The sequence below is a fragment of the Nannospalax galili genome, unplaced genomic scaffold (genome assembly GCF_000622305.1).
Source record: "Nannospalax galili isolate Female #2095 unplaced genomic scaffold, S.galili_v1.0 scaffold451, whole genome shotgun sequence".
Taxonomy (NCBI): domain Eukaryota; kingdom Metazoa; phylum Chordata; class Mammalia; order Rodentia; family Spalacidae; genus Nannospalax; species Nannospalax galili.
The window spans coordinates 3659203-3674589 of NW_008331662.1; the positions used below are offsets into that span (position 1 = coordinate 3659203).

At 45.4% G+C, this 15387-nt stretch overlaps 1 protein-coding gene across 1 annotated transcript; it reads right to left on the reverse strand.

The window, feature by feature from the left end:
* Positions 1–213: 213 nt before the first annotated feature.
* On the reverse strand, positions 214–11638 carry LOC103728857 (LIM/homeobox protein Lhx8-like). Its single transcript, XM_008826851.2, is given in 7 exon segments — positions 214–282; positions 2402–2501; positions 3007–3231; positions 5556–5649; positions 9065–9227; positions 9500–9589; positions 11369–11638. Coding segments are annotated over 7 exon segments (912 nt in total). The 5' UTR covers positions 11540–11638.
* Positions 11639–15387: the final 3749 nt, after the last annotated feature.

The following is a 15387-nucleotide window of genomic DNA, read 5'->3' on the forward strand; positions in this document are numbered from 1 at the left end:
CAACTTATGACTCCGATCATACTTTTGCATAGTGATACGTGACTGAAATATTTTGTGAAGTTCTGCAGTTTAGAATAGGAAGCCTGACCACAGACTCCAAATTTTAGTCCCCTGTTTTACAGCTGCTTATAGAGTAGGGTTCTGCTATGGCAGATTTCTAGCCGGGGCCTTCTGAGAGGACAAACCATGTGGAAAGCACAGAGGTTGGAGAAGTCAGTTGCGACCCAGTCTTTTCTCTGCCATCTCCCTGGACAGGGTGCCTTGAAGGATGTTCGTATACCTCTAAGAGAGGTATACACATTGAGGAATTATTGGGTGCATAAGGAATTGAAAGTAACATGGATAAGGCGCCTGGCACAGGGCTTGGCCTGCAAAGACCTCCACAGATACTCCACTTTCTTTTCTATAATTATCTTCCTACCAGGTATTGTGCATCTACCTACCATTCCTTCAAAGTGTCACAATTATAATTTTACTAGCAAATTTTTACATCAAAGTCATAAATCAAAGGCACAGGCATGGGAGCAGGTCCCTTTAAAAACTGATAAATTCCAGGCCTGGTGGCACACACCTTTAATCTCAGCACTCAGCAGAAGCAGGTGGATCTCTGTGAGATTGAGGCCAACCTGGTCTATGTAGCAAGTTCCAGGCCAAGTGGGGCTATAGGGAGACCCTGTCTCAAAACAACAAGATACATTTCTATTAGAGATTCTGTTTTAACCCAGACACCTTCTAGCAAATGGGTGTTCTTGAAAGCTCCAATAAGAATTCACCTCAACTTCAGGGCATGTGTGATCTCTCCCACACCCCAGCAAAGCATCGGATTGACAGGGCACACACAGTTCTTTCTGTTGCCTTTTCATTAGTTACTTACTGGCAGCATGCTTTATGCCTAAGAAATCCCAGGAAATTATCATTTTTATTTTTCATAAGGGATTTAGATTCTCTTGGAAAGCTGGTCACATCCAGGCTGCCCTTCTAATCATTCTAATTAAAAAAAATTATCATTCTATTGTATATGTATGAGTGTATTGCCTGCATGTTTATAAGTGCACTCATGTCGTGGAATGCCTGCAAAGATCAAAAGACAGCGTCAGATCACCTGGAACTGGATCCCCTAGAACCTGTGTTATGGACAGTTGTTACCCACTGTGTAGGTGCTGAGAATTGAGCCCAGGTCCTCTGCAAGAGCAGCCAATACTCTTAACTGATGAGCCATCTCTCTCCAGCCCATTAATCATTCTTTAAAATACTCTTGAAATATTTTTATGGTAGCAGTCTTAAATGCTGACCAGTTTGGAATACAAGTGATTTTTCAAAATGTTGTTTTCATTCGTTAACATGACAGAAATGTCTTCGGTCCTGAGCTACAGTTGATAGGACATTCAATGCACCTGGTGTTACATGGAAGTGGCACAATAAATCCACTTTATTTCAGCATAAAACAAGTACCTTGGCCACAGTAACCTTTTAGAAAATGTGATCTATCTGAATAAGTGCCATAAAGAATCATTATGCGGGTAGACTAAAATATAAAGCAAGGAGCCATTCTTTTTCTTGACAATTAGCACAAATCAGACTGATGGCGAGAACATCTAAGACAGCCATGGTGAAGGCGGTCATTCAATTTTCAGGGCAGAAGCAACCTTTGGCATCGAACACTAGAGTTACTGTCTATCTCTTTAAAGACAGAAGAGGGACTAGTAACTTGATTGAAGCCAACCAGTAGATTCCTATTTATATTTGGCAGATGCCATGCTTTCCTGCTCAAAATCCATGCAGTCTCGTCCATTACAGAGCTCCTGTAGTTGATCTAAAGACCAGTACATTGAGTCCCACAGGCCCATGTGCTGCCTCTCAGTGGAGTCCCCATACAGCTCTGTGGTAGTTACATGTGATAATAAAAATGCTCTTGTCTGCAGCGATCAGGAAGGTAGGAGAGATCAACAGTGTGCTCCAGTTTGATGTCAACACCAAAAGAGCTTAAGGAAACAAAGCTAACATGACTAGAACCATGATGCTGGAATCACAAGTAAACTTTTTAAGGCAGTAACTGTGTTCACACAACTCATCAAGTTAGGCTTTTTAAAAAGATGGGTCAGCGGTTAAGAGCACTGAGTGCTCTTGCAGAGGACCAGGGTTCAATTCCCAGCAACCACATGGCGGCTGCGAACCGTCCTTAACTCCAGTTCCAGGGGAATCCGAAGCCCTCTTCTGACCTCCGTGGCATTGCATGACACAGGTGCACTCACATCCATGCAGGCAATGCACTCGTACATGGAAAAAAAAAAAAAGCAGAGAACAACCTCAGAGCAGCACTGAAATTGCTTTTCTGCTTTGCTTTGGGTTTGTTTTTGTTGGAGAGGGGCTTCGAAAATCACAAATTCACTGTCATGCCTACCTGGAGCTGGTTGGCTGTGAAGCTAGTCTGAGCTCTTTTGGCTGGTTTTGGATGACTGACATCTTGTTCTGTGAGGAGGGCTCCTTCCATACTAATCCCACTACCTGCATTTTAAAAGCAAACCACATAGCTGGTGACTCAAATGGGTCCACAACCCTGCAATACTTGTTTCTTTACACCTCTTGGCTTGGTATAAATATACATCTATCTTGTAAATCACATATATCTTCTGAATTACTTTACTCCTATGGCGTGTTGGAAATATACTGTAGAAATAGTATTTACAGTTTTGTGCACCTAGCCACAAGTTCAAAAAGTTAAAAGTATACATCCAAGGCCCATTCTTAGCCAGGCAGGCAGGCAGATACACAGAAATAAAAGCCACACCCCAACTCCAGGCTTCTGCCTCAGAATTGGGCATGAGCTAACATATCCACTGCACCGTTCCCTGAAAACCAACAGATGGAGACTTTTGCTAGTATTAGAATGCTTTATGAATTTTCCCACAGTAATAACTTGTACAAAATAATATATTAGAATGGTCTTGAGAAAACAACGTTTCTCTTTCCTGTCTGGAATGACCCAACAATGTTTTGAGTGCACACTTACCATTCTCCACTTCTCTTTTCAAACTATCCAGCATGCAGTCAAAATGCACTCTGCAGAGGACTTTTTCTTCCACCAGTGCAAACTCCTCTCCTGTGGAAAGTTGCCTTTTGCAAGAAAAGCATGCAAAGCACGCCAGGTGATAGACGTTGCTTTTGGCCCTGCGGACCCAGTCAGTAGAGTGGATATGCCGCCTACACCGAGAACAGCGCGTTCCATACCTTCTACAGTGCACGGGAGGCAGAGGCGAAGAATACTTGGTGAGGCATTTATCAGTCTACCCTCAAACTATGTATTATCAAGCTTCACTGAGTAATCTGAGTCAGTATTTTGAAAGTGAAACAGGAATTAGTTCTTCTGACAGTAAATTTGGTAAGCAATTGAGATAGGGTCACAGTCCAAATCTGCTTTAAAAATAAAACCTCAGTGGTACTGGGAAGGACGATTAGATTTTCTTTTACAATAAGTAAAACTGGAGCTTCAACATCCCTCTTACTGTGTCAAATTAACACATTTATAGATTAAACGCCCCAGATTTGTTCTTGTCCCCCCAGCACCTCTCTCTCTCTCTCTCTCTCTCTCTCTCTCTCTCTCTCTCTCCAGGTTGACAACCTAAACGGGCATAAGTGTATCAACCCTACATGTAAATATTGACTTCTTAAAACCTAGCTGAGGGACTGGGGTGTATGTAGCTCAGTGGTGCAGTGCATGCATGGCCTTGGGTTCAATCCCTAGCACCAGAAACAGAATAAACACAAACCTAAGTTGAGATGACTAAAAAGACATAATGTGAAAATATTTAAATGGGAAATGATCGAAGAATGCATAGAAACTACATTCTCCACCCTGAGATGAAGAAAAACTCAGAAAAATTATCACATTGCCACCCACAGGAGCGTGGAAACGACACCTAAAAGTTCCAGAAACATCTCTAGATGCTAATAGTAAGTCAATCTTAGCAAGATGACTGAGCAAAAGGTAAATATTTCTTTTTTTCTCCCATTCCAATTTGAGTGACTAGATGCCCTGTTTGTTCTCCTACCACAATCACTACTGTGGCTCTGCAAGTCTCACTCACCGGAGATTAGCATGTGTATCTATGTTGAATCCATGGCTATCTTTAAAAACATTACAAATTTATTTAAAGCACTGAATTCTAGAAATACACTCCAGAACATAAATATGAAAAATCCTAAAGAATTAGATTTTTTGTTTGGTTGGTTTTTTTGAGACAGGATCTCCCTATAGCCCCAGCTGGCCTAGAACTCACTGTGTAGACCAAGCCAGATCCTTCTGCCTCTGCCTCCCAAGTGCTGGGTTTAAAGTCCTGTGCCATCACACCCAGCTTAGAACTAAATTTTTAATAAATGTTTCAAACATTAAAAATTTCAAACTGCTTTTGTTTACTATTAATATTATAAACGAAAGTAAACTAGTATTGAGAACATGGGGTTGAATCTGTGACATTTTTGATAGTTATAAAAGTAACATTCTGAAATTACAAAATTCTGTGATTTCATAAAATGACTATGGATTTTATAAAAGGACTTTGGCTATTACAAAGTGCTTTATATTGCCTATGAATTTTATCCAAATTCATTGCTAAGCTCTCAAATCACTTTTTGAAACAGGATCAACAATGTAATTAGTGTTACAAAATTTGCTATGCAGAATTTCAAAATGAACTTTCGTTTCTCATTTGGAAATGCAAATAAGGAAGAAATACGTCATGTTCAAAATCATGCTCACACTTTCTAGACAGCTGTCCACAAAGAATTATGTCCTGGAAGAAACCTGACACTTAAACAATTAGAGAGAAATCACAGAGGGAAAGTATTGGTACGATGAATATCTTGTATAAATATAGTTCCAAATGCTAACAACCAAAGAACAGACCAAATTGGAGCAGAATAACTCCATTTTGTGCATTTGTAATTCTGGGGCAGTTTGTTCTTCTAAATACTGTAGCTGATTTCAGTGTTGAAACACCCTGGCATCTTGGAGGTCTATGACTTGGGAGCAATTCTCTGTAATGCGTTTATTGAGTTACCTCCAACCTCAAACAAGGGGCCCTGCTACCATGCTGAGTTCGTACTTTGTATCCAGATAGAGCCAACAAGTCCCTGTTTTCAGCACCCCCAGTTTTCGTCCTCTAGAGTGAAGTATGGCCTAAAATGAAGCTATCTAGTGGATTAGATAATCTTGTTTGATTATCTAATCCACTAGATAGCACTTACTTTGTTTTAATACAAACTATACCTCAAAAATACTTTGAAAGCTCAGGATGGTGCCTGGAGCCTCTAATCTCTGCATTTGAGAGGCTGAAGCAAGAGGATCACGAGTTCAAGGCCACCCTGGGTAAGCCCCTGTCTCAAAACCCAAAACAAAATATTTTAAAGTCTATTATAAAATAATTGGCCTTGAATAAATCAAACTGGACACAAAAAGTCTGTTACAAAATTCAATTTGTATGTTGATTAAGAAGAAAAAATTCATTTAGTATTCTTCTTGAGGTGTCTACACTGAAGTGAGAAGCTTTCCAATGTACCTGACGTAATCAAGTTTGCAGAAAATGTCTTTATCTTTAGAGGTTCTGCAGACACTACAGGACAGACAGCAGACATGCCAGCACAGGTTGTGAAGTGGGTCAGCAGTCACTCCCAGAACCCCAGTCCAGCCCTATAACAGCCCAACTCAGTATTCTGGATGCTTCCATCCAAACAGCACCATTTACATACACATGCATCTGGGTATCCATCCCTCTAGAAAAACACTCCCCCAGGCCACATTTTCCTGTTTCTTTATTCCTTGGCAGAATTCAGGTTTCTTTCATACTCTCTCTCAAGAGCAAATCAATGAATGGAGAGACAACTGCTCGCTTTAAAGTCATACATGCAGATTCTGTTTTCTTCTTTTTCCAAATTCTTTCCACCATAAAACCTGATAGCTAAGGAAGTTAAGATCCAGGCTTTCTCAATCTATTTTTTAGTCAAATGATTATAAACTGTACACCCATTAATAAGAACAAAGAAAATTAAAAGCATCCTTGTAATATAGTCTAATATAGAGTGCCTAATAGAAAGTGTACGCAGTCCATTTCCCTTACAACCCGGAAACTGCCAAGGTGAAGCTCAAGGCCATGACCACCCTCCCTGCCCCCCTTTTAACATGCATAGTTACAGAAAAACAAGAATGCCAAGAAGTAGCATCCTGCTAAACCTACTGAATGATCTGGCTATGGGAAAATCTGATTACAGATGATTATAAAAGACACCCAATGAATATTTTTATTTATACTTCAAGTAGTAAGCTACGACAGTGTTTAACAAATCACAGCACTCTAAACTTCTAAGTAGAAACAAGAACTATCAATTCAAGAATCAAATAAAATTACTGTCACTAAGCTGTTGTTGCCCTGCCACAGCACTTAGCCACCAAATGAAGGTGTGTTGGATTGAGCTGGCCTGCAAGGTGGCTCCTGAAATGTGCTCCTGCTCAGAAGACAGGAGGACATTTGGGAAGACTTTCCACACAGAACAACAGAGGTGCACAAACTCGGGCTCCTCCCCACCCTGGCTGAGTTAGGAAAGCGGACTGCTGTGAGATTTGGCTCTTGTGGCACTATTTCCTAACAGACATTTGTTCAGTGGCACTGCTGTGTCCTAAGCACTGGTCAGCATGCTTCAGTGTGCTAAGAAATGTGAACGGCACTTCGATACTGAAGGAAAAGCTTTCTATTATGGGCCTCTTTCCAAAGATTGCAAGTTTCATTTCTGATGAAAATTTTACAAGTTTGAAGTTTTGGTCTTTCTTTGAAAGAACTACATAGTTACTGTAGGAAACAAAGAAATAACAGAAGACAATCAGATTAAAAATGGTGTGAAAACCACCTGGAAGTAAAGATATATTTTCCTCATATTTCTCTGTAAGATTTACCCAATTGAATAAGGAAAGCCCAGACTTGCTGTACTATTCCACTCCCGTGCTTAGGACCTTATTTCAACTGTACCCAGGTTTTTGTTTTGTTTTCTAAAGCAAGGCTTTTAAAACAGAGTCCTGGCCCTTCTCTCTCTGCCTACAAAAGCCAGACCCCATGCCTGGCCTGACAATTTTCCTCAGTTTCTTTAGAAAAACAAACAAAAAAGCTCCTTAATATTGTCTCTTTGCTAGGGAGTAAAGTAAGGTGGGGAAGATTTTGGGAAGAATTCTGGAAACCTTTTCCTGAACTAGTATTAATCCAACATGGCTCAACACAGGGCTAGGACCACACAACTCCTGGACAGCAGGATAGGGCAGCTGTCCCCTCAATAGTTACAGGTGACCACCGAGTCCCTCTGCCCTTTCCTGCCCTGATTCCATTTGACTGCCTCACAAGATGGTGTTTTTCCATAACTGCAAATGCTAGATTATAAGGAAGAGTCAGTACTTTGACCCAGGTTAGGGGTGTTGAGGACTTGGTTACTAAATAATCATATAGTATAAAAATTTGCTGTTAATTTATTAGTGTATGTAAGAAGTGGTAGAATAGGGCTGATGCAGAAAACCTCTGTGGGGGGACCTCTAATTTCAAAGAAAAACTTTAATTATCTTAGATAAAAATTTTACGTAATAAAATTTTATATAAAAAGACAACATAAGGAATGTATAGAATTATACAAATGAACACCTGAAACTTTCAGAAGATGATGAATGTGACTTTGTGGCTTTTTTCTCTATCTTCTCTTTTATAGAGGGTTAAAGTTTTCCTAAGTCCATTTCAGAAGCATTCTTAATGGTTGTGCTGATTACCAAGAACTCGTTGAAAATTAGAAAGCTAGTTTTGACCCAACAGATGACTTTTGCAATATTCAAAGGGCTCCAATTTAGGAAAATTGAAAATGGAGTTTTAAGAATGTAGATTTAAAGAGAAAGCCAGGTTAATTTGCCAGCTTTGAAACTCAACCAGCAACATTTTTCACCTAAACCCTTTCTGGTGCTGTATCTGGGCTACACAGAGTCGCATTCCCTTTTTTTTTTTTTTTTGGACAAAAAGCTTTTGTATGTTGACATGACCTTAAAGAAACCCAGTAATTCACTTTTTGAACTTACACTCTCCATAATTAATCCTTCTGAAAACCTCAAGCGAGGTGGGAGGGAGTAGAAAGTAGACTGTTTGCAACTAATTTGGTATGGGAGAAACCATTATTTTACATAGCGGTTTGTAAAAGCTATTGAAGTTGAAAAACCGATGTATTCAGATTAAGACACATGGGACCAAGATACTGCAAGCGATGACGTGGGTAACTGTAGCCTGCCAGAATTTCAACTCCAAAATCCCCACGCAATATTTTAGAAAAGTAAACCAAATTAAGACAGTCAACTCTCAAACCACCACGTGAAACACTTCATGGGAGACTCTCTCTCAGGCGTGCACTTAACTTTACATATATCTTTGATTCCCCATCCCCTAAGCACTGGCAGAACAGCTCTGTGCCTAGCAAGACTTGGGGGCGGGGTTTAAATGCTTCTATGAACTTTTGCTTTGGAAAATTTCCAGGTAACTGTTAATAAATGTAAGACCATAGCAATACCCCCCCCCAAAGACCTTTTAAGGCACTTTACAATGTGTTTAGTCACTAAAGGAGATTCCTCTGTGAAGAGGAGTCCGTTGACATTCTGAGCTGGGACTGCTCTAAGCAGTGGGCAACACCGAGGTTCTTGGGGTGGACGGCGCAGTCAGTTTGGAAGTGGCAAAGATTTTTGAGAAACCGTCTAGGGTTTGGTAAACAAAGGTCAGGCAGATGGTAACAGTTTCAGAAGGGTGACCCTTGTCCAGGTCCCTTTCCCTGCAAGTAGGGACCGATTCCTCCACGTGCACCCGGGGAACCCGCGTAGCGTTTCCACCGCAGGGTCACTCATAACCGAGTTTTGTAACATGGACGATTCTAGGATTTCTTATCACACTGTTCCCACATCCTAGACTGGACTAATTTGCTTTCAGTCTAAACAATGTCGGTTGGTTGAGGTGGGGGGCTCAGCGCTGACTCCCCAGGGCTCCCCGCCCCCCCCTTCACCCTACCTTCAGAAGGTATTTGTCCACGATCTCCAGGCCGCAACTGTTGCACATGCACTTGCCAGCCAGGCAGCCCGAGCCCGAGGCCATGGACTGGGGCGAGGACGATGGGGACAGCGGGGCCGAAAAGGAGCAGGAGTCCTCGTCCCCTGCTCCCTTGGGATTCACCTGCGGGGGTGGGGGGGGGCAATAGCCGAGCGCTGGCCGGGCCAGACCCCTCCTCTCCTTAGCACCCCACTTCCCCACCAGGGCTCCCTAAGGCCTGCCCTCCCTCCCCAGGGCACCCCACCCCCAGGGCATCCCCGCCCTTGCTCCCAGAGGTCGCCTGACCTGACGGCTCCTGGAGCCTGGCGGCCACACGCTCCACCAGGACAGCTGAGCATCCCACCCCGCCGGCCGCACCGAAGAAGGAGCTCCGGGACCTCGGGCCCCGGCGCCACTCACCAGTGCTTCTTCCCCGCGCTTTTGCGAGTCCTCCGGGCCGCCAGGGCTGCAGGCCGCCCGCACTCCTCCGACATGAGCCCGGGGCACTGAGCGGCACCAGCAGGGAAGGCGGGAAGACGCGGGTCAGCGGGCCGCGGCGTGGGCACAGCGCCGCGGAGCCGGAACCCGCCCTGCGAGCTCCTGAAGCCCGGCACAAGGCGGCGCATGCGGCCCGGGCACCTGAGCTCCGACGCAGCTGGGGAACCGCGAGAGCGCAGCCTCCCCCGCCACCGGCCGCAGCCACTGAGCGCTCGCTGGCTGCCCCCGCGCAGGGTGGCGATCCCGGCTCCCGGCCCAGCAGCTCACCCCGGACGCCGGCTCCCCCCCACGACCCCCAGCCGGGGATAACGAGTTAATAACAATCCTGCGCGCACAAAGCGTTTTCTTTCTACACGTCAATCACCCTGGAGCGGGGAATACCGGGCTAAAGGGGGCGCGGGGCGGGGGGGAGGTGTGGTGGAAGAGAAGAAAAGACAGACGGGGGTGGGGGAAGAAACTTGATTTCTTTAATAACACATTTTTAAAAGGGAGGCTTTTTGAATAGGATAGCTCGAAAGGTGAAGAGGTTTAATCGGATACTTGAAAGCTAATTACAGCGGGATTTAAGAAGACTGGTGTTTGTTCCGACGACAATTTGAATGAAAATGCTCAGATTAAACCGAGCCAGCAGCTCTTTCGTAAACTTGGAGCAATTAGAGCCCTAAGCGATTTCCACTGGTTTCTTTGAGGTGTAAATTGCCACTTATTGCTGGGTAAGTCAACATTTCAGCTACTAAAGGATTATTTTTAACCAGCGCAGAAAGCGGGTGGAATAATGGAAATATCCAGCTGAATTTAATTTGTCCCATTTAAAACAAACCCCCCCCAAAAAAAACCCAAAAAACAAAAAGCCACGCCACCTCACCCAACCTCAGCCAGAAGGTTTTTAAATCACCCAGGCACGTCACGCGTGTGCCTAGCTTTTGCTGCAAGGTTTCAGTTCAGTTCTCCAAAGAGAAGTCTAGCTTAGGGCTGCTAGCCTTGAGCTAGCGACCCACACTTGCATTTCTGCCTCCCCTCTGGGTGTCGTCTCTTTTGTGCATCCTCTGAAAGCCCAGGTGAGCCACAGGGTGTCCCCAGCGCTGCTGCTCCAGGGCGCAAGCATCGGGACAGAAACTCCACCCGCCACGGTTCCAGCAAATCCGCGGCCGGCAGTGCCCTCCCGGTCCTGCTGACTTCCCCCAAGCGGCTGGGGACCCGGTTCAAGATGAAAACGTGAGCCGCCAACGGGTCAAGCCTCTGAAGCAGGCTCTAGCCTGCCAGGTTCCCTGTTCTGCCCAAGACCACTTGGCAGTCCTGTGTCCCGGGAGACGGAGAGGCTGCTTCCTTTGGTCTTTCCCATAGAAAGGCTTTTCTGATAGGTCCAGAGACCCAAGTCCTGCGTCTGTGGCCACCGGCCCTGCGGCGGGACGCGCACCTTAGCCCGGAGAGCCCCAGAGCTCAGCGCCGCGCAGCGATCGTCTCCGGTCCCACGCCACTAGCGCCGGGTCTTCCCGACCCCTGTCCGAACCGCCTCGACCTCCGCGTTAAATAGAACAAACCCAGGACTCACAAGGCCAGGACCAAGAGCTCTTACGCTCCAGGCTCCCAAATTACAGTGCCCATGCCTCGGGTTAAGAGAGTCGATGGGGAGGGGAGCAATGATTACATCCTAACGCTACTACGTAATAATAATAATAATAAAAAGTCAGGTCTGGAGATGAGGTCGTGACAGGTAGTTCCTGAACTTCATTTAGGAGGCCAAACCACCCGCTTTTCAAGGAAACCAACGCATCCGGTCAGCTCACCTTCTGGTGGGGAACCGCCAGCTCTGGCACGTCCTTCACTTCCAGTTTACACACAAACATCTGGTCGCTCTTCCAATACATGGCCCCGCAGGGGCTGCTTATCACATCCCAGCTCCCGAGGGTCAGAGGCCGGCGGTGTGGGCCGCGTGCCCCTCCCAGCCGCGCAGTCATCACGGAGGAACGCTACTTCGCTGGTAGACCAGCCTCCGGTGCGTCTTCGTCCCCAGGCCCCCGGTGGCCGGAGCCGCTCTCCGCCCCACTGTTCTTAAGATTCCCTTCCCAGCCACACTGAGCTCTGTCCGTCCACGAAAGGGGGGGGGGGGGTTCCCAGAGGGTGGAACCTTCCAGGGAGGAGGGGGAGTGGGGGAAAGTTTCTTGGAGGAAAGGCCTCACCTCCTTGAGGAAAACCCGCCTTCTCTACATACTAAGATCTTTATCAGCACAAGCTAACTTACTCCAGTTCAGTATTAAAGGTGAGGGAAATGTGGACGGCCTGTTGACTTGTTTTGTTTTGTTTAAAAAAAAAACAAACAACAACAACAACAACAAAAACCTGCTCTCCCGCGTTTGCCTTGTCTTTTTAAATTCTCGCCTTCCAACCCAAACCTAAACAAAGATTCGGGTTACAGCTCCGGGAGGCGCAGGGGAGGAGAGTGGAGCCTCGGGGTCTCGCACAGCCTCCAGAACCGCACATTTCTCCAGCGAGTTGAGAAACGCGAGCGCTGGAAGCAACCCCAAGCTCACTGATCTAGCGGTTCCCGCTGCATTTGCGAAAAGTTTTCTAATTAAGATAAAGAAGGGACATCCGAACGCATAGATGTGATTTTCGACTAGATTGGAAATGAAGAATAGAAGAAAGACAAAGTATGTCACTCACGAATATTGCTTTCATTTAATTCTAGACCGAATCTAAATCAGACAGCAGCGGCCAGCTTCGTATTCCCGCGCACTTTGTGGGGGGCGGGGGGGGCGTTCAGAGGATAATTTTAATCAGGACTGGAGGAGGGTGTGCTCTTTAAACCTGTAGAAATTCTTAATTTATATATGAAGAAGAATTTGGTAAGGCATTATTTTAAAGTGGCTTATTATTTCCTATTTGACCCCTTTGAGAAATAATATAAGAACGTCTTAGAGTTTATTTCTTGAAGGGAGGCCTGTAACAAAAGCAAGCTTAGTTGCTTCAATTAGAAATATATGTCTATGAAAAGAGGTACGAACACAACGTCTATTTCCCTGCCCAGGAGCGGAGGATGGGTGTGCCTTTCCCAAACCGGCCAGCAGACAGTGGAGGGGTATACAGACTTTCTGTGCGACACTTTGGGGCTGAGTAAAGGCTAAATTTGGGGTTTTGTCCTGAATGGGAGCAGTCACTTGATAGTAACTGTCCTGAATGTGTCTCAAGCCACTGGCTTGAGTGTGACATCCAAAATGTGTCACTGCTTCTCGGGAGAGCTTAGGACAGGCGCAACGGACAGAAGAGATTCTCACACACGACTGTTTGATTGCATTATGCGTTTACTAGGTCAAAGCATAACAAACACACATCAATACAAACACTCAAAGGGAAACCCGGTCCTCTAGCAGTTAAGAGTCCCAAAGTCTCTTGGAGTACCTTCCAGAGGTTAAGCCTTCAGGCACTCCATGTGGAGAGGTTCTCTAGTCCGCCATGATCGGTGCACTCTCCCGGCTGAGGAGCTGTCTCTTGCAGGTTCTGATCCCTTCTGGTCGTGGCAGGCTCCTGTCAGTCTCTGGCTCTCAGGCTGAGGTCCTCGATCAGGTCTCAGGCGAGGCTCCGGTCTGGTCTCGCGCAGAGCTTCAGGTAGCGGTCTCAGGTTTTGGGCAATGTGCCGGGATGAGGCCCACGGATTCAGAGTCTCGTGTGGCCAAGCATCAAAAGAATCTTTTTAGCTACCAGATTTTATATATTTCTTTTCTGGCTGAAGTCCTTCTGACTTACGTCAGTAACTTCAGTGTTTTCTTGAGATATGGCTCACACCCTGTGGTCACTTATCACCAACACACAGACACTCAACTCACATAGGTTCTGTTTGGTTGCTGAGTTACAACTTAGCTTCTTATCTACTTATCTATTTCACACAGTGTCACAGCAATGTTCAGTTTGGTTTCAGATTTTACAGAGTTAATATTCATCTTTAATTTCTGATTTCTAAATTCCTAATACATTCAGTACAGGATGAAAAGGTGACGTGGGAATAAAGATGTAGAAATTGAATCCGTCCTCAACAGATGCAGATAATTTTATTAACTACTGGGGCAAGCAACCTTCCCTAGGGAATGGAGGTTGTGTGTTGGGACTGGATTTATAGGTGGGCCCAGAAAATCCCAGAAAGGGGGTTGTGCCTTCCTGGAATCCTAGAAGGGGGGTTGTGCCTTCTTAGGTGGTTGTCAAGTTCCTTCCTGGGATCTGGGAAGGAGAGATGGTAAGTTCTGACACAGGAACTAGGTATCTTTTGCAAAGTGGTTGGCGAAGAAGCAGGTCTTCGAGAAGGCTGATAAGGAACAAGATATCTAGTAGGCTAAAGGCTCTATGTTGTCCCTCTTGGTGTGGAGAGGCTGGATGGGTGGATAGTTAGTGTGTTTGGTCATTTGTCAGGCCGATTTTCCTTCAGCAGGTGTCAGTAATTCTTTTTTATCGCTGAGAGGCATTCTGTTGTATGCATGCAATGAGGTTGCTTAGGGATTTACATTTCGATTGTTTCTGAATTGGCAAACAACTCTCAAGTACAGACCCAGGTAAGGGGGTTAGAAGGTGTTTTCAAGGACAGATAACAAAAGCTGATGAAGTCTGAAGGTTTCGATTTTCCTTCAGCAGGTGTCAGTAATTCTTTTTTATCGCTGAGAGGCATTCTGTTGTATGCATGCAATGAGGTTGCTTAGGGATTTACATTTCGATTGTTTCTGAATTGGCAAACAACTCTCAAGTACAGACCCAGGTAAGGGGGTTAGAAGGTGTTTTCAAGGACAGATAACAAAAGCTGATGAAGTCTGAAGGTTTTTCCAAAGGAAAGGGCTAATTCTTAAGACTAGAATGTGGAATGATAGAAACAGAAATTGGTTTCAGAATGGCTTTTATCAAGCAGGCAGTCCTTACCTGCATTCTGTATTCACAATAGTATGTTTTAAACAAAAGGGGAAGGAAGGAGGCAAATTCAAGGTCTTAGTTCCTGGCCTTTGTAGACAAGAGTGGTTTAGGTTTTCATTTAAATGCCTGGTGACAACAGGATAGAACTGGTTTCTAGTAAGCAGCTGTGATTGAACTGAGATTGATGACAGTGAGGGCATCCTGATTGGTGCTGGGTGCTGTAGAGCATAAAGACCTCTCCTGGTAGGAGGCAGCTGTTCTTTCTCACCTGGAGAGGCCATGCTATGCCTGGGCTTCAGATTCGCTCAGCAGGAGGACTAGGACTCTGCTCTTCTCTCGGTAGATCCAGTGTGTGTCCAGTTACCGTTACCGCATGTTATGCAGAAGTTCTGTCTCACCTGAACTTTGAACACCAAACCTCAGAACCACACCCATCTGGAAAGGAAGGAGCCTGGGGTTTTTCTGATGGGTGCTGTGGGCAGGTACCCACTTCGCTCTGGCAGCTCACGCAGTTCCCAGAAGCAGTAGTTCCTGTCTCCACGCCCACTGAATGGGCGGTGATTTTTTTCTGCAAAATGCCCTGCTCAAGTCTCTTCTCTGGCTTTTTCACTCCCCGCAACGCCCCTCTCTGTGTTCTCTGACAGCCATTTCTAGGTTTAACTCTTCTTAAAAGTTTCCTCCTCCCAGGCAATCAACCACCCACTCCCATCGTTCTTGTGAACAGAAATAGCACCCAGAGATGTGCAGTAGATGTGCATTTACACCAACAAGTTGAGAGACCTAGGCGAGGCCAGGTTCCCCACACAGGGAACCAACCACCTCTGGGCACCTTTCCAAGGCTTCCAGTCCAAAGGGCCTTGAGGCTGAGCAACTTGCACTTCAAGCCATTTGCCCACCCCACACTTTAGAAAGCTGC